General features: G+C 43.4%; 1 protein-coding gene across 2 annotated transcripts; it reads left to right on the top strand.

Moving 5' to 3' along the window:
• Positions 1–1,542: 1,542 nt before the first annotated feature.
• LOC117557230 (zinc finger MYM-type protein 1-like) lies at positions 1,543–26,088 on the top strand. Of its 2 annotated transcripts, XM_034232951.1 has the most exons (3): positions 1,543–2,011; positions 2,834–2,980; positions 3,089–5,836. In XM_034232951.1, exons 2-3 carry the CDS (start codon positions 2,960–2,962, stop codon positions 4,982–4,984), a joined length of 1,917 nt encoding a protein of 638 aa, XP_034088842.1. In that variant the 5' UTR covers positions 1,543–2,011; positions 2,834–2,959; the 3' UTR covers positions 4,985–5,836. The 2 variants fall into 2 exon arrangements, 1 of the variants encoding a protein (XP_034088842.1); XR_004570680.1 differs by lacking the exons at positions 2,834–2,980; positions 3,089–5,836 and adding an exon at positions 25,810–26,088.
• Positions 26,089–26,768: the final 680 nt, after the last annotated feature.

Here is a 26,768-nt window from a genome sequence, read left to right as displayed (position 1 = left end):
CATTAAAGATCCCATGTCATGGCCATTTCTACTGATCATAATTCCATTGTTGAGGTCTACTAGAATATATTATGCAATTTTCCAAACTCACATTGGTTTCTCACAGCATCTCTGTATCTGTGTATTCACTCTCTGTCCTAAACGGCTTGTTGGAGCTCCTGGCCCCCCCCCCTATGAGCCCAGTGGCCGTCTGCGAGACAGCGAGACACAGCGAAACCCAGCCCGAACACACACACACACCCGCAGCCTGGCTGGGAGTTTGTGTGTGTGCTCACACACCGACTCACAGCCTCGCCGCGTCCCGCCGTCTCAGGGAGGAGAAATCGGCGGAGCTGCAGCTGAGAAAAGATTGAGTGTGTGTGTGTAACGTAATGGCTCCGCTGAAGTAACGTAACAGCTCCACGGATTGGTCCATTTGGACCAATGGATCCATTTGGGTATGGGCACGTCGCTGTACCCAGGAAGAAAACAATGGAAAAAGATAAATCTCCAATGAGGCGTTTTGGGGCATACAGGTATTTTCTGTGTTAGAGTTTTACTCGCTACAGGGTGTACTTTGAGGGTTTCTGACTCTGCAGACCGTTTACATAAAAACCTTAATAACACACAAGGGGACGGGTAATAACCACGTGGATCTCAGAAGCTCCGGTCTCTTTCTTAAAGTTTTCCAGAATGTATACATATTTTCAGCCTCAGAAGAGAGAACAACATGATGCACCTCCATTACAAATAAACAACACATCAACAGTTGTAAAGACACATCGACAAGCAAATAGCAACATACAAATACCAGCACCTTCACCTCTAAAACTACAATGCATGTTAATAAAAGCACCGAATAGCAGTCAAGGAGGAACAGGCCTGCGTGTTATTAAGATAACATAAGATGAGATAAGAAGTACTTTATTGATCCCAATTAGGGAAATGTTTGTGTGGCAGCAGCATAAAAAGACAAGACATTGAACATTAGAGAAATGAAAAGACTAGAAATAAACAATCCAACATGTAAATAATACATGCACTTGTTTTGCTGGATAAACTTGTCCTCAAAATATAAATAAAGTTGTATTATTTAAAATATCAAATAGTTGGTGAGCCCCCCCCCCCCCCCCTCAAATGGCATTTTCCCTGTGTCCTTTCTTCTTGGTGACCAACTTCCATGTGAAATAACATCATTTTATTTCTTATTCTATTTATTTACTGACTTCATTCCTTTATTTCTATTTCTATAAATATTTAGAGGATTACAAATATATATCCCCCTCTGCTGCCACCTTCAGGATAGCAAGAGTAACATCAGCTCTACAGAACAGCCTCTACCTAAGGTCTGATACAAACACTCTAATTCATGAATGTGATGCATCTATCTATCTATCTATCTATCTATCTATCTATCTATCTATCTATCTATCTATCTATCTATCTATCTATCTATCTATCTATCTATCATAGCAGGGTGATGCAGAGTGGGGTCGCCTATCCCTTTAAGAGAGAGAAGGAGGTGTGGCGCGTGCATGTGTAGAGCGAGAGAGAGTAGTGTGTGTCCGGAAGAGGCCGGGAGCAGCAGCAGTGATCAGTCTATCTCCAGTTAGCTGTATAACAAAGTCCTGAGGAACACAGCGACCTCCCAAGGAACCGCCTGCCTGTCTGCCTCATTTCAGAGTGGGTTATTGAAGCCGAAGCCTGGTGCTTCAGTCCGGGAAGACTGCAGAGAGTCCTCCCCTGTATTCCTCCACTACGGTCTGGGAGCAGCATCTATCTCCACTGTTGCTGTAACCATGTTAATGTCCCTCTGTGGGACCAATAAAGGACTTCTGATTCTGCGACAGACAGAAGAGAGGGGGGAGGGGCGGGTTGGAGAGCGGCCTTCTTCTTTTCCCGGATTTGAAGAGTCCTCTTCCTCACAGCGCCACCGTATCCCAGGATGCAATGCGCGCCGGTGACGAGGAAACAAAGAAAATGTCGGTCCGTTCTCAGAGATAAAGCAGCACGTGAGGAGTAACTGATAAACGTGAGTATTGGGTTTAACTAACTTTAATAACTGATACATGTGAGTATTGGGTTTAACTTTCAGTCAGGAGAGACAGTTTTGATCTAACAATATATATTGCCGGGTACACACGGATGAATGTAATGGTGTTTGGCGATTAGACCCCGTTGTGCTATATATACAGTGGCGTAGCGGGGTGCGGGGGAGCCCCGGAGCTTAGGGGGCCCCGCCCCCACTGTAGGATATCCTCTTAGATATCGTAACGCGGGAACAGGGCGCAGAGGGCGAGGCCCCCCCCTCCCTGCTATGTTGCTACTCATGTGTACGCTGCCTGTAGTAGTACAACAGTGTATCATTATAATTATTTGCTCACCTGCAATAGGGCTAGCCGGCTGATAACTAATGTTCATTGGCAGGCTGGGCAGCGTTCAAAACAAAGCGGGAAGCATTGCTCATATAAATAACGTTCATTAGTTGCGTTGCCGGTAAACATGAAAAATGAAGCGCCACTACCCAAGCGGTGCTCAGAAAAGCAAAATGAGAGCGAAAGCCGAACAGGAGAGGGCAAAACTACCTAAAATAACTTCCTTGTTCCGGCAAGCAGCAAAGGTAGACGTAGACTCTAACGTTACTGCAGATAGACCGCTAGCAACGGCCCCCGGCCGTCAGCTCCGAGTCCAGGCAGACAGCCCAGCAGCCCCGTTACAGCCGAGCCAGCTAGTCGTGCCTCGCGCTTCGAGACAGGTTAGACATTAGAATAATAGAAAGTTTTATTCGCCATAACCAGTAAGAGTATGCTACAGGTTACATTGGAATTGGAATCTAATCCGTTCATTTTTGCAGGTCAGCAAGAAGTCAGCTGTGCCCCCTCCGAGGCCAGTTCAGACATAGGCATAGCCAAGGCTGCCCAGCCAGCTAGCCTTGCCCCCACAGACACCAGCAGCCCCGTTACAGCCGAGCCAGCTAGTCATGCCTCACGCTTCGAGACAGGTTAGAATAATAGAAAGTTTTATTCGCCAATCGCCATAAACAGTACGAGTCAGTATGCTACAGGTTACGTTGGAATTGGAATATAATCCGTTCCTTTTTGCAGGTCAGCAAGAAGTCAGCTGTGCCCCCTCCGAGGCCAGTTCAGACATAGCCAAGGTTGCCCAGCCAGCTAGCCGTGCCCCGACAGTGACAGCAGCTCCCACCCACCCCAGGGACACGTTGGCCAGCGACAACTCTGTGACTGAATACCCTACTGATAGGGGGAAATTCCCTGTAGATTTAGAAGACGATGATGTTAAACGGTACATTCTGAATAACGGGCCATGCAAGCCTGAAGGGCCATTCAAAAGGGATGGGAAGGGAAGGTGCTTTTCAAAAGAGTTCTATAACAAAACATCCAAAATTGGATGTAGAATTCCGCGCAAGTGGCTATGTTACTCGCCATCTATGGACCGGGTGTACTGTGAGCAGTGCTGGCTGTTCGGTGACAGACCGTCTGCCCATCACCTCCACCAAGCGTGGAGAATAAGAATAAATGATTGGCAGGGTCTCTCTAAAAAGATTAAGGAACACGAATTATCTCGCTCTCATTTGGCAGCATGTGTCGTGTATGATACGTGGAAAAATAATCTGACCATTGACGCGCAAATATCATCTGAGTTTAAGAGAGAGGTGGGGTTTTGGACCGAGGTCCTAACCAGAATAACTGATGTTACACTAACACTGGCCTCTCGCAACTCTGCTTTCCGGGGTCACAGAGAGAAAATATGTGATATAGATAATGGTAATTTATTATCTACCATAGAACTTATGGCGCGTTATGATCCAGTTCTGCAAAGGCTTATTGAAAGCAAAAAGAAGGTGCACTACCTAAGTCCTCAAACTCAAAACGAAATAATTTCATTGCTATCGAAAAAAGTGCAGGACACAATCATTACAGACATACAGAATGCAGAATTCTATTCGATTATAATGGATACTACCCAGGACATTTCAAAAGTAGACCAACTGAGTCAAGTGTTCAGATATGTTACTATAGCAAATGATGAAAATGGAAACCCTACAGAGGTGAAAATAAACGAAAGTTTTTTGGGCTTCCATGCAGTCACAGACCAAACTGCTGCAGGTCTAGAGAGAGAAATTCTCGAATCGATGGAGAGAAAGGGGATACTATTTGGGAAGTGCCGCGGACAAGGATATGACGGGGCTAGCAATATGAGTGGCGTCTACTCCGGTGTACAAAAACACATAAGGGATAAAGAGCCCAACGCAGTGTACATTCATTGTGCTGCGCACAATTTAAACCTTGTACTCAATGACGCATGCCAAAATATACCTGAGATAAAAGACTTCTACGACACTGTTGAAAGGCTATATGTATTCTTTAGTGGAAGCATCAAACGATGGGAGCTTTTGGAAACACACCTCTCAGTGCCCAAGGCTGGCCAGCCTACACTGAAGAGACTATGCCCGACACGATGGGCATCAAGACAAGACGCCGTCCAATCATTGCGGTTCCGTTATGCTGACATTATGCAAGCGCTAACTAAGATAGACTTGCTCTCCAAAAAAAGCGAGGAACGTGCCGAGGCGACTGGCTTGAAAAAGGCCATGGAGAGCTTTGAGTTTGTTGTAATGACTGTAATACAGGGCAAGGTCCTTGAAACAGTCAACATTGTGTCCCAAGCTCTCCAGCGCAAAGACGTGGACCTCTTACAGGCGACAGTAATGCTTGGTAACGCAACCGATACACTTGCCCAACTCCGAGGAGAGTTTGATGGCTTAAAAGCGCACGCGCAAGACCTGGCATCCTCATGGGGTGTCCACAGTCTCTTCAAAGACAGACGCGCAAGGCGCACAAAGAGGCACTTTTCAGAGCTTTGCGAGGACCAGCGGCTCCAAGACCATGGGGAGCATTTTAGAGTGGCGGTATTTTACGCAAATTTCGATATTGTCGTTGCCCAACTCAAAAATCGATTTGTTGGAATGAGCGAAGTTGCATAGCGATTTACTTTTCTGCTTCCCCGCGAACCTTTGCGCGCAACAGACAAGGATCTGTCTGAGTCCGCAAGTGCTTTATCAGGCCAGTATAAAGACGACCTGTCAGCCGAGTTTCCTTTCCAGATCCTGTCCCTCCGTAATGCTCTTAGGCCTACTATAAAGAAAATTGAGCGTGGAACAATCAAAGACCTTGCACAAACCCTGCTCATTGAAAATCAGTCCATTTTGCCAAGTATCCCCGATGTTGTCACAGCACTGAAATTGTTTTTAACTATACCCGTGACTGTTGCCAGTGCTGAGAGATCTTTCTCAAAACTTAAATTAATAAAGACATATTTGAGGAGCACAATGTCGCAAGAGAGACTGTCTGTGTTAGCAGTCCTTAGTATTGAGAGCCGACGCGCGCGCAGTATAGATTTAACGACTGTCATACAGGACTTTGCGCAGAAGAATGCCAGGAGACGCGCTCATATAAAATAATAGGCCTACAAAGCAGCTCCTGATTGCATCCTCTATGTAGCCTATAGGATGTGTTTTATTTGTTTGTTTTTTGTAGGCTACTTTTCTTTTATACAGAATGTTATATATATGTGAACCGTTCCGTTGTGTGAACTCCAATGATGATAGGCTATAACGTTCTACAATATACCTTCATGTTACAAAAAATACACAGCCACTTGTTTGTATTTGTCAATGATGTTTAAATCAGATGTATATTATTATACAGTTCCTACTGACCTTACTGTTTAAATCAGATGTATCTTTATACAGAAAGTTCCTACTGACCTATAGGCCTACTGTTTACAAAAGATGCCTGAAAAAATAAACATTTAAAAAAGTGGCCGCGATGTCTATCCCATGTCACTCTATTATTGATTTAGGGGAGGGGGCGGGGCCCCATGGTCCGCCCTGCGGGGGAGCCCCGAAATATTGCGCAACGCCACTGTATATATATATATATATATATATAATATCAAAGCAAAGCTCTCTGTCTTCCGGGCCATTTTCGTTCCTACCCTCACCTATGGTCATGAAGGATGGGTCATGACCGAAAGAAGGAGATCGCGGATACAAGCGGCCGAGATGGGTTTTCTCCACAGGGTGGCTGGTGTCTCCCTTAGGGATAAGGTGAGAAGTTCGGTCATCAGGGAGGGACTCGGAGTTGAGCCGCTCCTCCTTCGCGTCGAAAGGAGCCAGTTGAGGTGGTTCGGGCACCTAGTTAGGATGCCACCTGGGCGCCTCCCTAGGGAGGTGTTCCAGGCACGTCCAGCTGGGAAGAGACCAAGGGGTAGACCTAGGACCAGGTGGAGGGATTATATCTCTTCGCTGGCCTGGGAGCGCCTTGGGATCCCCCAGTCAGAGCTGGTTGATGTCGCCAGGGAAAAGAAAGTTTGGGGCTCTCTGCTGGAACTGCTACCCCCGCGACCCGACCACGGATAAGCGGGAGAAGATGGATGGATGGATATATAATATCATTCGGGGGGAAACCGAACCGATGAAGCCCCCCCTGGGGTCTAGACACTGGTGGTGGTGAAGGGATTGATGGAGGTCTGAAGAGGACTGGTTTAAGCTTGACCCTGGATTTGGGAGGTGGAAGGGGTGGAGGAGGGCTGCGTCCAGTCTCCTGAAATGACAGCTGTCAGAAGGGGAGAGAGCAGATTGAAAGGGTTAGCAATGCTCTATGATAGGCTTGTGGGAGTACAGGAGAAGTGATAAGTTTATCTGGGAGTGACGCCCTGATCACTGATAGAGTGGCGAAGTCACGCCCATCTACTTCCGGTCCATGGGACCTTATTTCGGAAAAAATATGTATTGAAGTCAATGAAGAGAGAAAGCTTATCTTTCAATCCCGTTTGAATTGTGCCATGCATTACACATATGATGTTTGTCAATCTTAAAAAATAATTTCCACGTCAAAAAAGTCACAGTTTCACACACAGTGACGTCACGAGCTACCCACAATGCAACGCGCGCCATATATATATATATATATATATAAATACGCCATTTTCCTGGAGGTGCTAATATCCTGGAGGTGCTAATATAAACAGCTAGGTAACGTATCCAGGCAGAGCGCACTAGGTTTTTTTTCTGAATTAACGACCGAAGAAATCGCTGCATGTCTTCGGATGACATCTCTGGACTTGAGGGGTGTGCTCTAGGTCGTTACCAGCGTAAACTAGAGCTGTGTGGGTTGTCCGATTGCCCTTACAGACTGCCTGCAGATGTATGGAAAAACGACTCTCGAAAGTGGCCTTCGGTCGATTTTGGCAGCATCTACGTCTATCTTCTGGAAACACCAGGTGAATACCCCACTTGTCACAATAATATTATCATGCCAATGCATATATGTGGTATTTTAGAGTTGACTAGATATTGATTAAGGCAATAGACTATGATATTCTGCTTGCACCTCGTGTGAAATGGCGGATACCGGAAGTACGGTGTCGCCCTCGGCCCAAAACCCGTATGTGTGTGTGAAAGAATTACAGTCTTAGCCTTGTCATTTTTATTAGCCTTAACTTGATGTTACTTCATGTAACATCAAGTAACCCAAAATGTTAAACAGTAAGAATAGTAGTCATATTTCGTGAACCCTTTGAAGAGTACTGTCACACCGGTGTGATCATTCTATAATACACCATTTAAGCCCTTGGGAGAAATGCTAACGCTACATTAGCATCGGCGATCTGTTCTACTTCCCGCTATCTGCACAAATGATTGACATTAAACATTAAAAAGACCAGGCAGTTCAGAGAGAATCAAAGGAAGGCAGGCAGGCAGCTTTGCATGACATTCTTCTGGACGTGTTGATAGTGAAGATAGTCAATCCCTTTAGGACAGTAGTGACGGCCATCTTGGTGACGTGTGTTGTTGTGCGAGACCGGAGATGTAGTTCATTAAGTGTTTCACACAAAAAAATGTGTTACTTCACAGTTTTACGACATTTTAATTTTTTTGACTTGCAAAATTATCTTTTAAATTGACAAACATCATATGTGTAATTCGTGGCACAATTCAAACGGGATCGAAAGATAATCTTTCTCTCTCCATTGACTTCAATACATAATTTTTCCGAAATAAGGGCCCATGGAGGTCCACCGGAAGGGGAGGGACTTCACCACTCTATGGAGAGGAGAGAGTGGTTAGCTGGAAATATGTGAATGAATGACTAAAGACTGTCTTCCTGGTTGGACTTGCATTAAGCTTCATTTGTACATTACCTAAAGTGTAGATACGCCAATGAAAAACTGAAGTCACAGGCTCCTCCAACAGTGCAACATATAGGAAATAGAACAAATAAAACAGATACAATTGTGCAAATAAATACAAATAAAATAGAAATAGTGCAAGAACTGAGGTTACCTACTGTAACCCAGCTTCTATGAGTAAAAGGCGCAGCCCTCTAAGGCTATCGCTATTGGGTTATCCCTCTGCGCCCCCGCGCAGCACTGAAACACTTGTTGTCCACGCCCACCCGCTAGGTGGGCCCCACCCTCGGGCCTCCTTCCGGTATAAGTAGGAAGGGGGCCCGGCAATCTGCTCCCATACAATATAACTTTTCTTCAGCTATTCGTAGAGCCAGTGGGGCCCAGCGCTTAGAGGGCTGCGCCATTTACTCATAGAAGCTGGGTTACAGTAGGTAACCTCAGTTCTATTTCGTAAATGGCTTCGCCCTCTAAGGCTATCGCTATTGGGTTAAGGGCGAAGCATGATGTAGTCTGCGCCCCACTGGGTCCGCCCGGCACTAGAAGCACAGACATACCTGCTCAATAACACCCCCCTGCCTGTTGTGCCATGCGTAATGGCGCATCACCGTCCGTCCCTGGAACATAGCAAAACATGCCTGTCTTCCCGACGGGGTGAAGGCTGGGAACAATACATACCGGCCGCTGTGAGAAAGTAGAGACGAAGGTCCCACCTTGTCCTGCGATCATAGAGGGGGAACAGCAGCTCTCTGCATATCAGACAGGTAGAGCGCCCAGCTGGATCCCTGACGTCACTCACTCTGACCAGGCACTCCGTACAAAGTGTGTCAGAGGAAAAAGGAACATCCCTCTCATAAGAGGGGAAAAGGGCCGCTCTCTGTGTGCCGAGAGGCAGGAGAGAGGCCTACAGCTGGATCCCTGACGTCACTCACTCCAACAGGACACCCAGTACAGGGTGCGTCAGAGAGGAAAGGGAGACATCCCTCAAATAAAAATGAATAAATGAATAAATGAACAGGGGGAAGACCAAGATGCAGCAGTGCCAATATCTTCCACTGACATTCCTCCGTGCAATGCCGTGGAGGAGGAAATTCCTCTGGTGGAGTGCGCCTTGATATTCTCCGGGGGCTCCACACCAGAGGAGACATATGCCTGTGACACAGCCTCACACAGCCAGTGTGACAGCCGTTGTGCAGACAGAGGTTGCCCGATCGAGCGCTCTCTGTAATGCACAAACAGGCGCTGAGAACGGTGCCAGGCCGCCGTGCGCGCCACATAGCAAGACAGCGCGCGCACCGGACAGAGGAGATGAGACGTGGCTTCTTCCTCCGACCTGTGAGGAGGGGGGAATAAGCCAGCCAGTGATGACCTTAGGCATGAAGCCGGGTTAGGCGTAAAACAGCTGAACTGCCATCTCCTTGGATCCGGAGAGCTGACGGAGCCACAGAGAGAGCAGACATATCACTCACCCTTTTCTCTGATAGAGCCAAAAGTAGTACTACTTTGGCTGAAAACAGTTTAAGGGGAACCCAACCTGATCAGGTTCAAATGGGGCTTTGCTTTAGTGCGCGTAACACCAAATCCAAATCCCACTGAGGCGCTAGTGTGCGTGACACAGGTCTGAGTCTCCATACTCCTCGCATACAACAGCTGCTGCGTTCTGCGAGCCCCTCGGTTAACTTCGCCGGGAATATACATTGCTCTGATGGAGAGCAACATGTGTGCGCGCCCAGAACAGCAGCCGCCTGGCTGCGTTCAGAAGCTGCGCAGATCGTACTCCTCCCTGGCGATTGAGGTCGGCTGCTTCCATAGCCGTGGCCTGTTGTCTGTGCAAATCAACACATGTTTGATTGTACAGCAACGGGGCGACTCCCCCGTTCTTTTCCGTAGATTTAGAAAAATAGCGGGAGTAAACCGCGCAAGACACAGTTCCTGGGATAACGGGAGTGTTTCTTGTATCCCATGGAACTGCTGGGGGGGAGAGGCTTCTCTGTGATGTGCCGTAATGGTCGTCATGGTGACGAGCCACGCCATCGCCGCTGCGAGGAAGTTTCCACACGCTGCATTTCACTCCGTCTCTCATCATGAGGCGCGTACACGCCCAGAGGATGAGAGATGTGTGTATGCTGTCCACACGAGGCGTTATAACAGTGCTCGTGGATTTATTATGACCGTGTGTAGGAGGCATATCTGGGACAGAGGAATGCCGCGAGCTCTGCAGTTTATAAACCAATAGGTTAAAAACAGCAGGCTTCTGCAGCGAATGAAGCACCTCTGGAGTGTCCCCCTGTTGGAAGAGACCCAGGGGGATCATCACGTGACAAGCTGACGCCAACGTCGAGCAGCTGCGTCACGGAGAGGGCTGTGTGGGTTGTGACATGCCGGAGGAGAGCTGTCAGTTCCTCCACTCGCTGCCGCGAGAGCCGCGCTCTGCTGGCTGAGTTTAATTCCACTCCAGATAACGTTTGTCTGAGAGGGAAGAGGACAGCTCTTCTTCCAATTTATTATGAAACCCAGGCTTTGACAGATGCGATACGAGATGTACCGTCTGTAAAGCGACTTCCTCCCTGGAGCGAGCCAGCAAATAGCAGGTCGTCCAGAGGAAACCACACTCTCATCCCTCCTCTGTGTAGGCTCCAGCCTTCTCTACACAAAAACGGGAGGAGCCAGGAAATATCCTTCGCCGCCTTCATGGACTCGACCATGGCTAGAAACTGGGGTCCGAACAGCCCGTCCGGGCTGATCGGAGCGTCCAGGGCTGGCTTAGTTAAGTTAGTTAAGGGACATTTAATTGACACTGCTGAGCGAACAATCCTCCGTGTTTGAACCTCTTAAATCGCTGCATAGCCGATTTATTTAGACTGGATTATCCCAGAGAGTCTAAAGATTCTTTATAACCCAGTTTGATATTTGTGAAACCTTAATTCTATTTGTGAAAATACAAAAAAATAAGATTTTGCTGCTTTTTTCGCATCTAGACCACATTAGACCAGGTCCTGATCTAAAACCACTATACCTAGACTCATCAAATCTGGACTGGATTATCTCAGAGAGGCTAAACATTCTTTATAACAGAGATTTGAGATTTGTGAAACCTTCATTCTATAGGTGAAAATACAAAAAAGGGAGATTTCAGTACTTTTTTGACTGCTGGGTCAGGTGAGGCTGCAGCAGCTCTGTGCTCTGATGTGAGCTACATAATCTGTTTTTTGGAGTATGTGGTGTTCTAAGGCTCTGTGTCTGTTAGCATGTTAGCCTAGCTCCTGCTGGGTGACAGACCCTGCAGTTTGTGATGGACTCTTACCGCTGATGCACTGGCAGAAAGAACATAATTGCGAGGCCTGGTCTCCTGAAAAGCATGTGCAGCCTACCATCAAGAGCAGGGAGGAGGAGACACATGTTGGCACAGTCATGCATTACAATCATAAAGCAGAACAACAAAAACAGTTAGCCAAAAGCAAAGCAGCATGAGCAGAACACTAACGGCCTGTACACACAGCAGCTTTTGGTGATTTGTCCACCGCTTCCAGCGCGTCTCCGCCCATTGACTTTGAATGGGGATGAGGTCACTTTCCCTCGCTTGTCGCCGAACTGCATTGTGGGGGGGCGAGGCGAAGATTTCCAGGATTTCCAGGATGTTCAGGATTCCAAAGTTGAACAATGTTCAACTTTTGAGGCTGAGCTGGAAGCGACAGCCAATCAGATCCGTTTATGCAAATCTGACACTTCAAGCGCTAGCCAATCAAACCGCGTGTAAGCAGGGAGAACCAGACCGCAGTTCATTTCCTCATATTCCAAACGAGAAATTACGGTAGCAAATCACCCGGTTCTTTACGACCAGACTATTTACCGGGATACAAACCGGAGGAACCAGGCATGGGGGGAGGTGGCAGAGGCAGTGGGTGAAACTGGTAGGTTTTCGCTTGTTTGGGGATTTTATATCCAGTTTACTTCGTTGCTAGTTTACTTCGTTGCTAGCAAGCATAGACAGTATCATTAGCCAGCATGGAATGTAGCATAAAATAGCACCATAGACATTAATCTCATAAATGTTCAAAATGTTAAAAAAATAAATGTTCATCATAGCCCTTCCTATTTGACAATAGTGTAGAAGAACCGGGTTTTTTTGCTTTGTATGTCGGGGGCGGGATATTCATGTGATATTCATGTGATTGGTTGTTGGTCGCGAAATCCCCAAGCTGTCAGACACGCCCAGCTCCAGGATTTTCAAGATTTGGTCAAAGCTGCTGTGTGGACACACCGTAAGAACACGATGTGGCGTCTCATAGCAACGCGGTGCAAATTATTTATGACTGGATCATTTATTAATTGCTGTTAAAGCATAAACAGTTGGAATGCTTTCGTAAGTTTTGCTTTAACTTTAATAAAATGATCCTGTGAGGATAATAAGTTAATTTGAAGCAGGTTGGGGGAAAATAGGACCCAAATGCAGTAAAAGGACTAAAAGGTCAGGTAACAAAAAGCGAGCTTTATTTCCTAAAGCTGAATGGCAAAAGAAAACAAGGAACAACTTAACATACCAAAACCGGGGGAGTACGAGGAAGGATCAGGACAAAAAACCTCAGGAACAAGCATGGAGCGTGACAGGTAGCATGGACAAGAAACGACGACGAACAGACATGGAGCACAGGGGAAGACGAGACTAAATATCAGGACCTGGTCCACTGTGGTCTAGATTAAAAAAAGAAAGCAGTGAAATCTCCCTTTTTTGTATTTTCACACACACGGAGGATTGTTCGCTCAGTGCTGTAAATTAAATGTCCCTTAACTTTCCCCATAACTGCCGAATCGGAAGCCAACTTCAGCGTCGTCGCTGATGCCAGGACCAACAGATCCATCTCTAGGCTCAGCAGCCCTGTCCCCCCATAAGGCTTTGCAGTCTTGCCATGCTGTCCATTAAAGCCAGTTGGCTAGAAAGCTGGACTTCAAGGACTTGATCAGTGACTTTGACTGTAAGAAGGCTAGGCGCTGGGCTCTTGGTGAGTAAGGCTGAGCCAGGGCTCGTAATAACTGTTAAAGGGCATGAAGATGCATGATGAGAAAAAGACTGAGGACAGGTGATAGGCTCTGATTTAGCGCCACCATCAGGCCTTTTCATTTCCGTTTCCGTTTTGTTGTCCATTTACACTTTAATACCCGCTTATTTTGTAATTGGTATATTTAATAAAATAATCTGCTGCCTATGTTATTTTTTTAGTTATAGCATTTTATAAATGATAATATTGGTGTTAATGTTCACTTTATTTTAATTTAAGAGGTCATGTATATTTAATAGGGATGCACGATATTGGTTTTTTGAAACCGATACCGATAACTTCCTGCTTCTCAAGACCGATACCGATAACCGATAATAATATAATATATATATATATTTAATGTACCTGTAGTTTTTGCACACCTGGTGGTGGTAAAAAAAAAAGACTAGTAGTGAGCAAATGACATTACTACTATGAACACAACTAACCCTGGGGTCGTCTCTGGCAAACTTCTTGCCTTTTCCAAAAGCCTCGTCGATAGGTAAAAGCCCGGTGCCTTTGCAGCTGGCTTTGGATTCGCCGCTAGTTTAGCAGCGCAGGCGTCTTCGTACGCTTTTAACACACCATCGTAGCGATGGCGATGTTTCAGGCGACTAATCAGAAGTATTATAGCTCGTTGCCTTTCTCCCTCCTCGTGGAACTTCTGCATTTGTTAATACAAATAGCAAGCGAACTATCTAACTTTGAAATAGTCCCATACTACCGGTGACATGTTTGTTTACTGTCCTGGCTTCACGGCCGCACACCATTTACGTCACAGCCAGGCATGAGTTAGGGAGCGCTGGATTTGTGAAGAACTCCCCTCTTCCTAAACCACTAATACCACAGTACTGGCAAAATGGGAGGAGCCGAGTGAAAAACAAGCGCCCCTCATCCCAATCCACCCACACCGCAGTATCTCTTTCTTTTTTTTACCCAAAAAATATATTGTATATTATCGGGGCTATTAATACTTTTATCGGGTTTATCGGGATGACGTCATAATTCCTAATATCGGACCGATAATTATCGTGCACCACTAATATTTAAGTTATATTTATTTTGATGCTTGAATGTTCCATTCAACAATGTTATTAAAAAGGCATGTACACCATAAAAGATGACTATTGAGGTCTATTGTCAGGAATGTTAGTGTTATATCAAATAGTGAATTATACTGCAGCAGAATGTTGCACGTCTGCACAGTGTTATATTTTCACCGCTCAGTGTCAGTAAATATTGTGCAGTTAGTATTGGACTACAAGATAGATGCAAGCCTGTACAGGTAGAGTTATTTAAAGCATAAATTAGTCGGTTGGGTTCTGGAGGTGTGGTTACAGCAATTGTGCTTGGTTGGCGTGGCCTGTGCCTGGTGGTGGGGGTCCCAATGTGATATATTTTCATGGGGCCCAAAATCTGACTGTAGAGCAGCGGTTTTCAAAGTGTGAGGCGTGCCTCCCATGGGGGGCGCCAGAGAGCTTCAAGGGAGGCGCAGCCTGAGAAAAAAATAATGAGAAACAGTGAAATCTAGCTGGCTAATTTCAGCTAACTTTATGCGAGCGGCAACATGCAGTGTGCGAAAAAGCACACGTCCGATCGTCCGGGACGTGTTATTTATAATATCGGACAAATACATCTTTCCATTGACGTGTCCGACGGACAAGTGACGTTTTTCGCCCATAAATGTTAGTTTCGGTTCTGCTTGTCGATTCCTAAGGAAATGCATCTTGCTGCTTTCTGTACTGTTGGGCGGGCGGGACGTGTACCACAGTGGCAGGGTTGTAGGGATGGGTACCGAGCCCCGGTATTAAACGGGCCCCGGGGCTGAATTATTAAAGACCGTTAAGCTCCGACGTTAACGGTCTTTTTATCGGTACTGAAGACATGTAAAAAATATATGTCCCATTATATTGCAGTTTTAGTGTCGCCAACTGCGTTTCTAATATGCAAAAAGACTGCAAAATGCTTCTATGATTATTTTTAGTATTTTCGATCTCTCTCCCCCGCCTGCTTGTGAGGGGGCGGGGCAGTTTACACACACGCAGCTGCTACATACAGCAACACACGCACGCACGCACGCACGCACGCACGCACGCACACACACACACACACGGAGGAGATGGCGGAGAGAACCCGCTCCGAGGTGGTTAAACTTTACCCGTCTCGATGCTCGTTGCCTAAAGTGCAATAAGAGTTTATCATGTGAGGGCGGTAACACGAGCAATTTGTCTAAACATTTATCAAAAGTGCTCCACATCCAGACGGAGGAATGCACCGGGTTCCACTGTCTTTCTAGCAGCTCTGCAGCCCCGTCCACGAGTAACGTTTCCACGTCAGGTGTTATGTATGCTAGCAGCAACACACAGAGTTAACTCAATTATACAAACATGGGCTAATGATTAGAGGTAATTATTTTGTTAAAGTTTCAGCTATTCTGTTTACAGTTCTGTCATCACATTATTTAATACGATTTGTTAAAACGTTGTTGTTTCTTTTGATGTGAAATATTATGTATTCAATTTAAATAAAAAGCGATGTTAGTTTTGTTCACAGTTTGTTTAGTTAGTTTACCTTATTTTTTTCTCCAAAAGGACCGATAAGCGGTATCGATAAAAGTAGTTGTACCGTTAAAACCTTAACGATACCCATCCCTACAGGGTTGGGAAGCAAAACGTGGTTCCGAGTAAGAACAAATAACAATTGTCCGGTCTCGGGAATAATAAGAGTTGTGAGTGTAAGGGAAACTTCTGCAGCAATGGAGAGTCAGGACTCAGAGAGACACGAGGAGAGTTGGAGCTTTGATGTCAAACACAGATGTTTATTACAAGTATCGGCCGGAGAAATTCACATCACAAGTCACAGCAGCCAGAGATTCTGACTGCACGGGTGGGTTGCCATGTCAAATCTCCCCAGCCTCTCTCTCGATACACCTTTTAACTAGTTTACAGAGAGTTAATCCACATATTGGGGGATGGTGCGTAAATACCTGGGAACACTGGAGATATCCCCAACATCTGGATTAACTCAATCACTTGTCTGTGGTACTTAGAAACCAGCGTTCTCACAGTCATAAAACCCTCTGTGACCGATAGGTCCGGTCATAAAACTGGGAACAACACCATATGACGGCATTAGCACATTCCTTACGGGAGATAACAGACTCGGGGTTGGTGATAAACGTCAACAGGCAGAAAGGAGTAAAGACAGAATTAATCCCTAACAGTCCTCTCTTTTTATAATTTATGATAACCTTAAAACATTAGTCTAATAATAATTTGGTCAATACTTAAATCAATAGGCGTCTTCAGATTTGAGTGTGGTCTTACACAACATCAACATCAATAACAATCACAAAATAGAATAAGATTGAAACATTCAATCACAATGATTGATACAGCCAATCATAATAGAAAAATCATCTCTCATCAGTGTTTAGATCATCTTTTGTCAAAAGCACAATGAACACACATAAAACACAGATGCACAATAGCAAAAACATCTATTTTAAAATAATATGTTTTAACAATTAACCATTAGTTAATCTCCTTTATCAAACTATAAAATCAAAACCAGCTTGCAGTTTAAAGATTTACTTCAAGGCAATCACTAGACAAAAGCATTTTTTAAACTCAGGATCGTAAGAGATCCAGCTAAAAATTCACAGTTGTGATTTGATCAATCTGTAATCTGCAAAATTGCAGTGTCTTCAATTCTAGTATTACTTTACGTTTACTTCATTGCATATTAAATCAAAAGACTATGGCATGATAACATAATTACATTACTTCAACTATCAATCATTATGTCATTTCAAAATCTGAAGGGAAAATCATACAATTCTCAAAATGTTTAACAATCTGAAAAGTTAGGCAAATATTCAAAGACTTTTGTAAAAACCTGGAAAGGAAAGATTAAACATTCTTAAAACTTGAACCATCATTTTAGGTCTGTCTGTGCATGGGTAATACGTTGAAGAGTAGTGTTGTTAAGCCTGATTGCTGGACAATTAAGGATATTAACATTATCTGTTATAATATTAGAAATATCTTATTATTCAATCATTTATAATCTGAAAATATCAATTAATTAATTTTGTTTAGTGTGAAAGTGTAATCTGATCTGACAAAATATATTTATCACCACTATTTAACACATGTCTGTTCATTGGAAATATAAAAACAATCATTAATTGTACATCTGTAATCATCAGGTCATTCAATTCAAATGTTATCTTTGTACGAGAGCTGGAAGAACATGTCCTCCTGACTCGTTCTCCTCCTCTCTTTATGACACAGAGTGTCTGGTGTGTAAAGGCATCCTGATACTGTAGATTAGCACTGAGGTGCTGATTGGCTCAAACTCTTCTTCAGAGCGCCATATTTTGACCTCCCAATTGCTCTGCTTTTGTGTGGCTCATTCAGTGAGCACTGTAGTTGATCCCCCAGTGAAATGGAGGCTCATCTGCCTGCATTCCTTCTGCTTGAGAGCAGTGCAACTGCATATTCCAAGTGGCGCATCCAGGTGTCTCCCTGTGATGGGAGAGGTTAGGAAGACATCAAACTCCTCCAAGAAACAAGGAACCTTGTATTATAGAAGCCTCTAAAGCCATTGCTCGTCCTGCAGGGTTGTCTGCTTGAGCCCACCGAGCAGAATGGTGAAGAAGCATCCCATCTCATCAGAAAGTTGAAGAGTAGAATCCTCTCATCTCGAACGACCTCGTGCCTCCTTGCCCGTGGATGGGGGTGCTCTCCGCAGCCGGAGAGTGTGACCCTCTCTCTCTGACCCTTGGCCTTCAGAGCTGTCCTAGTTATTGGGTTAACACTTGATAGGGATGTTTTCCTGAGTGAAGACAACTCAAGGTAATGGATTAGCACATTATCATTTAAATACAAAAATAGGATAGGCCCCTCAGAATGATTTGGGAGCCTTCCTGAGACATGCACATGCATACATGTAAGGTTTGTGTTAGTCATTTAACATGCAAGAATCATATACTCATCAGTCCAAAGCAGAGAAATGTTATTTTAAGTTAAAGGTGAGCTAGTCCCTGTGGATATCACCCCTTCTCAATGATTCTAAATGTTATATTAATTCACCATTTACCGTTTGATAACATATTAGTTTATCAGAAATACATTTCCTCTTCCATAAAACAGGTTTGAGAAATAAATGTTCCAATATGAAATCAATTTCTCAATATAATTGACTCTGCCCTCCCTTTTCTTACATATGACACATATGAAATAATAACTCAGGAGTCCATTTAAGCATGGTGTAGTTTATAATCTGTTAATCGAGAAGACTCAGTATCACCTGTGTGCAGCTTACAAAAAAACAATTGTGAGAAACATATTATGCAGGAACTGTATACCTTTGTTGAAAAAACAAAGCATATCTGATGCAGGAGGAAAAGCTTCATCCCCCTCAACATCTGAGTTACTACTGAAGGCATGAATGATAGTGGGTGTCTGATGGTGTCATTACTGAGAAATGTTAATCAAATTCAAAACCTTACATTTGCATTCCTCCACTTAAGGTGACGTTATCATTGGAAACAATACAAGCTAATTGTTTTGACGTATAATCTATCAATTGAATCGTTAGAGCAGAACAGAATGGTCGTATTGTAGGTTGAGTTTCGTGCAGCTTCTAGTTTTACCAGGTGGAAACATCGTCCATATAATGTGAATACATGTAGAACTAGACATTAAGAGGCCCCTGACATTAGGCCTATCTTAAAAATAGTAGGGGCTTTTAACAGCTTGCCAACTTACAGGCATCCTCTGCATAGCAGTATGAATAGCCTTAAAAAAACAAACAACCCACTCTGTGGTAACGAGAGACATGTATCTGAACCAAATGCCCTAAGTGAAGCTGTTAGTCTCATCTGACTGACCCAAGGGTTGGTGCTGGTGTGACAGGGAGGCTTCCAAGTGTTCAAAGCAGATGTCAAGCTTTCAGTTCATGGCTCGGTGGGGGGAGCAGACCCACGTGAGACAGTATCAACGGCTGTAATGTTCAGTGTGAGGAGCGGCATTCTCTCTGGGAGCAAGAAATGGTGTCCATTCTCGGACCAGACCATTAATGTCATGTAGAGCAGCCATAGCGTCTCTGTGACTGCACTCAGCCGGACTGTAGCAGAGCAGAACTGGGTGACTCTTAGTGAAGCCGTCCAAGGCCATAGACAAAATGGAACCACGTACCAACAAAAGGGACACAAGGTCATCAATGTCTCTCTTTACCATTGGCCTAATTGCACAACAAATTAGTTAAAAAAAAAATGTGGAACACTAATCCATCATCATGTGAAATGTTGAGTTAATCTAAATAATTACTTATGGGTTGAAATCACATTAACATTAGAACTAAAGTCAGTCAAAATTGGACTTTGCACAGATCAGAATCTAAGCAATACACCATTTCCCCAGCTCTGTAATGAAAAGGATAACAAGATTAGGTACATTACAGGAGTGTTCCACACCCACACATGCACACGTATCTTATTCTAGTAGAGATTAGAGGACAAGGTCTAATGTTGTGAACAAAATGATCAAGTCATTTTATTTATTCTATGTTATGTCCCACATTTAATTTTCAATTTAATAATTAATCTTGAATTACCAATAACTCTAAAAAAGGCTGTGTGTGTGTGTGTGTGTGTGTGTGTGTGTGTGTGTGTGTGTGTGTGTGTGTGTGTGTGTGTGTGTGTGTGTGTGTGTGTGTGTGTGTGTGTGTGTGTGTGTGTGTGTGTGTGTGTGTGTGTGTGTGTGTGTGTGTGTGTGTGTGTGTGTGTGTGTGTGTGTGTGTGTGTGTGTGTGTGTGTGTGTGTGTGTGTGTGTGTGTGTGTGTGTGTGTGTGTGTGTGTGTGTGTGTGTGTGTGTGTGTGTGTGTGTGTGTGTGTGTGTGTGTGTGTGTGTGTGTGTGTGTGTGTGTGTGTGTGTGTGTGTGTGTGTGTGTGTGTGTGTGTGTGTGTGTGTGTGTGTGTCCAAGGTTTAAAACATTTGGGACAGCAGTGAGAATGTGTTGAGAAGCAATGTGTTGCTTAGACTTGAAGGAAGCTAGACTGGAACATTTTTAAATAAATCAAAACACTTGTGCATCAATTAAATACATTTGACATGTAGCTTGAGCTGGTACTTTTTTATGGTATTTAAATTGGGCTCGAGTAGAACCTTTACATGGCTTTGGCTTGCAACACAAAGTGATACTGATAGGATTTGGAAGCCTCATGATTTATTGTGTGGGCCTGTGAAGGAGAGGCCCTTGGAAAACAACATCTATCTTTGAACTGCAATTACTGATCTTAAAGAGATTGCAACATTATACTTAAAAAATTCATTTAGCACATTTATTATGCACACAATAAAACCTTCAACAAATATATTAATCCTGACTTAACCAGCGACCTTTACTCTATTGTTCATAAGCTCGGTTTCAGAAAACCTGTCAGTAGTTTAACAACTATTAGAATTGTAGTAATGTCTATGGAGACCAATTGTACGCGAAATAATTTGAAACAGTTTAATAAAGAATGTTAAACTATACTTAAAACTGTAATTGAACTTCAACTTATATTAATTATCTGAATCCAGTGGCCAGTTGGAATAAATAATCAACAACGTTTCCATTTGGTCTGAACAAAGGACATGGGGATTACTTTGTGATTGTGTGCTTTAAAGACTGCTACATTCATTTAGATGCATTTTATTAATTTGTCTGTGTAAGCTGGTTTTATAACTTTAACTGAAACAAAGACAATTCTGAAGAAAAATAGACTACCTTTCTTAACAACAAATAGTTAAGCGAATATGTTAGCGAGGGAGTGTGTGCGCTTCCTCACAATCATATCTGTACATTTAGAGCATTGGTTTGAATAGAGCTTTGTTATAAAGTCGTCACTTGGCATCACTATCACACTGGACAGTATCGCAGCAGGTCTGTAAACAGGAGCAAGCAGTCACTTGGAGATCATTTGAATGTGGGTAGCTACGAGTGCCATCTTGAGTGTGTAACTGGGGCAGATGAGGTGCGTGTCAGCAGCAGAGTGAGCGGTGTAAAGGCATCGTAGTTAACCGAAAGAAGTATTAATGTGTTGGTTCACTGCAATAATACCAGGTTTTGGTGCCCATCCCATTTTGGTGCAAGAAATAGTTGCGTCTTCCTCATCAGATTCCATTGTCATCAGGTGCTGACGCTCCCGCTAAGCCTCTACTTGGTGGTACTAGTAGCTTGCTTCAGGGAAAGCTACATTTTTTTTTAAAGTAGCGAAGCTAAGGTAAAGCTACTGAATATGTTAGCTAAGCCGGTAGCGTCGCTACTCCCCAGCATTGCAAATCTTGCATAGTATTTGTTGTCTGTTGTTGGGACATGGAGCTGCGCAGCTGGAGTTAGGAGAAAGAGAGAGGCCCGTGAGACGACCTAAATGTGGCAACATGTCAATCAATCAATCAATGTTTATTTATATAGCCAAATATCACAAATATTACATTTGTCTCAGTGGACTTCACAGTTTGTAGAGAATATCAGTATGACAATAGGACACCCTCTGTCCTTAGACCCTCTGTCCTTAGACCCTCTGTCCTTTGACCCTCACATGGTACAAGGAAACACTTCCAGAGAAACCCCACAGTTTAAAGGGAAACATGGGAGAAACCTCAGGGAGAGCAACAGAGGAGGGATCCCTCTCCCAGGACGGACAGACGTGCAATAGATGCCGTGTGTAAATCGAAAAGATAATATATTTACAACATAGGTAGTCCAAATGTTTGGAAATGCATGTGTCTATAATAAGAAGATGAATCCACGAGGATGTCAACAGTCCTGTGGGATCTATCAGGGAAGTAGTATGGTGAGAGTCTGGCAGGACCACAGTGATAGGTTAGCTACGACTCGAAGTCCAGGACTCAAATCCAGAACTCAGGATAGAGGATCCAGGTCACAGGATCCAGGACTCAGGACTAAGGATCCAGGACTCAGGATCAAGGACTCCGGATCCAGGACACAGGACCACAGCAACAGGATCAGCCTCGACTCAGGATCCCGGCGTAGATAGACACCAAAAATACATTTGGAGGAAGCTGTGAGAGTACACAGGTACAGACAGACAGAAGGAAGAAGTATGGTGTGTCCCCCCGACAGTCTAAGCCTATAGCCTAACGTTTCTACGTACATGCACCCCCTTATGATAGGTTGAGGGAAAGGGGTAGGAAGTAAGAAACAGAGGTGGAGGGGGTGTTCCTCTGTTCCTTACTTCTTAATTGCTACCCCTTTCCCTCAACCTATCCTAAGGGAGTGCATGTACGTAGACACGTTGTGCCTCTCCACCTCTGTCCTCTATCTCCTAGGGTCAAAGGTCATATGGCTAGGGATTACTTTGACCGATATGCGCCGGCCCGTGCCTTGCCTTGGACTTCTACACAACTGCTCGGGTCTTGATAGACTGAGTGGGGAAGTTCAGGAGATATTTCTGAACTTCCCCACTGAGTTTTGTGCGTCGCTGACCAATAGTAAGTCACTATTACTCACACTGAAATGGACATTATTGAGCCTTGCACAGCATTTGAGTTGTATTGGAGTTTGCTAACTGAGGTTGTTATTGATATGTAAAGCTAAGCTATATTAGCTAATGTTGGCATTATTTAGCTGTACTTTCTCCATTTGAAGTGTTATGTTTGACAATGTTGGCAATCTCTAATGTTTAGATGACATAATAACCTGTTTCATTGTAAGTTAAAGGGGACCTATTATTCAAAATGCACTTCTTCACGTCTCTTCTACATCAACATGTGTCCCCTCTTCTTCATGTCTCTTCTTCATCAACATGTGTCCCCTCTTCTTCATGTCTCTTCTTCATCAACATGTGTCCCCTCTTCTTCATGTCTCTTCTACATCAACATGTGTCCCCTCTTCTTCATGTCTCTTCTACATCAACATGTGTCCCCTCTTCTTCATGTCTCTTCTACATCAACATGTGTCCCCTCTTCTTCATGTCTCTTCTACATCAACAGGTGTCCCCTCTTCTTCATGTCTCTTCTTCATCAACATGTGTCCCCTCTTCTTCATGTCTCTTCTACATCAACATGTGTCCCCTCTTCTTCATGTCTCTTCTACATCAACATGTGTCCCCTCTTCTTCATGTCTCTTCTACATCAACATGTGTCCCCTCTGTGGAAAGAGACTCTGAAAGGTTCAGGAACAAAGATTCTCTCTCTTTTTGATCCATTTCTATAAAAACCTGTCTGAAAATGAGCTGATCAGATTGTGGCCACTTTATGATGTCATTTATGTTTTGTCTTGTGTAACCATTAACCAATCAGCAACCAAGGTAACCCCCCCCCCCCCCACCTTATCACCTGAATCTCCTCCTAGAGCACCATTGGGTTCTTGTTAACCAAATGTCTCTCAGAGGGGCGTGGGGAGGGGCTCCTTATTTTCATCTAAAGTAACAGACAGAGAATCAGCACTTTGGAAACTGGGCTGAAACAGAGGGGATTATTGGATGCTTCAATGTATGATCTCTTTGGTATTTGGATCCAAACACTTCAGAGACATGTTTGTATATCTGAGACATATAATATATTGATGAAAAACAGTATAATATGGGACCTTTTTAAAGGAGCTATCAGTGCGGTTTATATTTGTAATGGTTTTTATAACAACCTACCTGTTCAGTTAATTAGCCTTAGAGAATGTTATATAGTACGATTAAGGGTAAAGTTATGCTTATTGTTTTTGGTATAATATATTTAAGTAAGAGATTCTAATTATACTTGTGTGTTTATCTGTTATAGACCACACACACACATTAAACCTGCTCCATGGCTGTTTTACTGTGCTGTTTTGTCGATATTAATAAGTAAAGGAAATCAACCTCTACCAAGAATCTTGTGTGTTCTTACCGACACCCAAAGTGGTATTCAATAGGACTCCTTGAAAACAATTCCCTTTTCCAAATAACTGAATTGGTTTTCGTTTTTTGTCGACAAAGGGCCCTCTTTCCGTAATTTTCATTGAGCTGAAGTAAACATACCACCGATTGGCTAAGAGTGAGTTTGGGCTTTTAGGGAGGAGCTAAAGCACACCACTGCAAAGGAAAGAGGTACGCTGAATGTACAACCCAAGACAAAACGAGAGCATAATGCGAAACAGAATGCAGCACAATAATCTTTTTATCTGGATTACCTTGTTTTGTCAGGAGCACTCATCGTGTGTCAGAAATGTGCACAAACCTCTACTCTGTGGTTTAAGATGGAATGACTTCGAATAATTACACTTCAAGTCTTACCTCTGCAAGTTCGGAGGGAAAACTAATGTTGAGGCTATATATATATATATATATATATATTTATATATTTTTTTTTCTTCTTGCAATTATTATTTTTTTAAATGATTATTAACAGTATTTTAAATGTATTTGACAGTGATATATGGCCATAACAAAAGTATTTTTTGTAAAATACAGAAAATGCAACACATTTTGCGAACAGAAAATCATTTATTTTTACAGTTAGTTTTGTTAAATTTGCATTTAAAGGGGACCCATCTTGAAAAATGTGCTTTTTGATGTCTTTTATACATAAATATGTGTCCCCGGTGTGTCAGGAGACTCACACAGTGTCAGAAATTAAAACCCTTTCTCTTTTCCTCCGTACCCAAATCTTTTAAACACAGGGGTAAAACGAGCGGATACAGATTTGCTGCCGATATGACGCAAAATCGGCGGCGGACCCACAGAAAGTTGCTATCAGAAACAATGCCTGACGTGTTTTGGACATAATATGGTCTGTGTTTACGTTAGCAAGCATCGCTAACACTCAGAGCTAGCCTGTACTGGAGAGCACAGTGTTTAAAAAGCAGGAAATAAATAAAGGAACTCACCTTCTGATAAACCTGCAAGAGAAAAAGCATTTGAGCTCCATACTGTCTTAGAAATAATCCTTGATGTGGTTTAGAACAGGATGGTGTTTTATCACAGCAGAATTTAACTTTATCTCCGGTAGAATTCTGATCAGGCATTAGCGCCGCCTCCTCTTCTTTCTTTTTTTAAGCTAAGGACCCAAAATCAGCAGCTGGAATAGAGGAATGTGAGGGATGTCTAAAATGCATGACCTGTTTGTATTTTGAGCAAAACACATAGACATGTTTTTATATATTTGTATGTATCTGAGACCCATAATATGTGCCTTAAAATAGCCGATAGGAGATCTTTAAAAGCTGCTAAAAACAGATATTTAATGTATTCCATTTATACAGTTTTTCTTTTGTTAAAATACATGACGCATTTCAATAAACCGTTTATTCTTGTAATTTGAATAGGATTTCCTGTCATTATGAAATACATAAAACATTTTTTATTTTTGGGGAGAAAAACTGTAAAACAGTGTAACTAATGTATGAGGCATGGCTTGGTATTTTGGACGAACACTTCAGAGAAATGTTTTGTATAGATATAGACATTTTTAAAAACCAAAACAGTACTGAATTGTAAATAATCCTTTAGAGATGGTCATGTTCATCATTTTGCAATCATTTGTTTATAAGATTAATTAATTATTTTCTTTTTCTCTTGTTTCTCTGTGATTAGGACAATTCTGGAGAACTGGATCTGCTGAGGAAGGAGCTGCCATCCACACAGGACCCCCCGTGGTGCTGGAGGAATCTAAACAGCATCAGGGACATCATCCTCCCAAATCTCTGCTTCCTGCCGTCCAGCTGAACAGCAGCTCAGGAAGCTTCAGAGAAACAGTGTGTTCAACAGAGACTGAAGCTTCAGAGAGAAACAGTGTGTTCAACAGAGACTGAAGCTTCAGAGAAACAGTGTGTTCAACAGAGACTGAAGCTTCAGAGAAACAGTGTGTTCAACAGAGACTGAAGCTTCAGAGGAAACGTGTGATTCACAGAGACTGAAGCTTCAGAGAGCAAACAGGTTGTTCAACAGAGACTGAAGCTTCAGAGACAGTGTTGTTCAACAGAGACTGAGCTTCAGAGAGAAACAGTTTGTGTCAACAGAGACTGAAAGCTTCAGAGAGAAACAGTGTGTTCACAGAGACTGAAGCTTCAGAGAGAAACAGTGTGTTCAACAGAGACTGAAGCTTCAGAGAGAAACAGTGTGTTCAACAGAGACTGAAGCTTCAGAGAGAAACAGTGTGTTCAACAGAGACTGAAGCTTCAGAGAAACAGTGTGTTTAACAGAGACTGAAGCTTCAGAGAGAAACAGTGTGTTCAACAGAGACTGAAGCTTCAGAGAGAAACAGTGTGTTCAACAGAGACTGAAGCTTCAGAGAGAAACAGTGTGTTCAACAGAGACTGAAGCTTCAGAGAGAAACAGTGTGTTCAACAGAGACTGAAGCTTCAGAGAGAAACAGTGTGTTCAACAGAGACTGAAGCTTCAGAGAAACAGTGTGTTCAACAGAGACTGAAGCTTCAGAGAGAAACAGTGTGTTCAACAGAGACTGAAGCTTCAGAGAAACAGTGTGTTTAACAGAGACTGAAGCTTCAGAGAGAAACAGTTTGTTCAACAGAGACTGAAGCTTCAGAGAAACA

The sequence above is a fragment of the Gymnodraco acuticeps genome, unplaced genomic scaffold (assembly GCF_902827175.1).
Source record: "Gymnodraco acuticeps unplaced genomic scaffold, fGymAcu1.1, whole genome shotgun sequence".
NCBI lineage: Eukaryota > Metazoa > Chordata > Actinopteri > Perciformes > Bathydraconidae > Gymnodraco > Gymnodraco acuticeps.
This window is presented reverse-complemented; position numbering and strand designations above follow the sequence as displayed.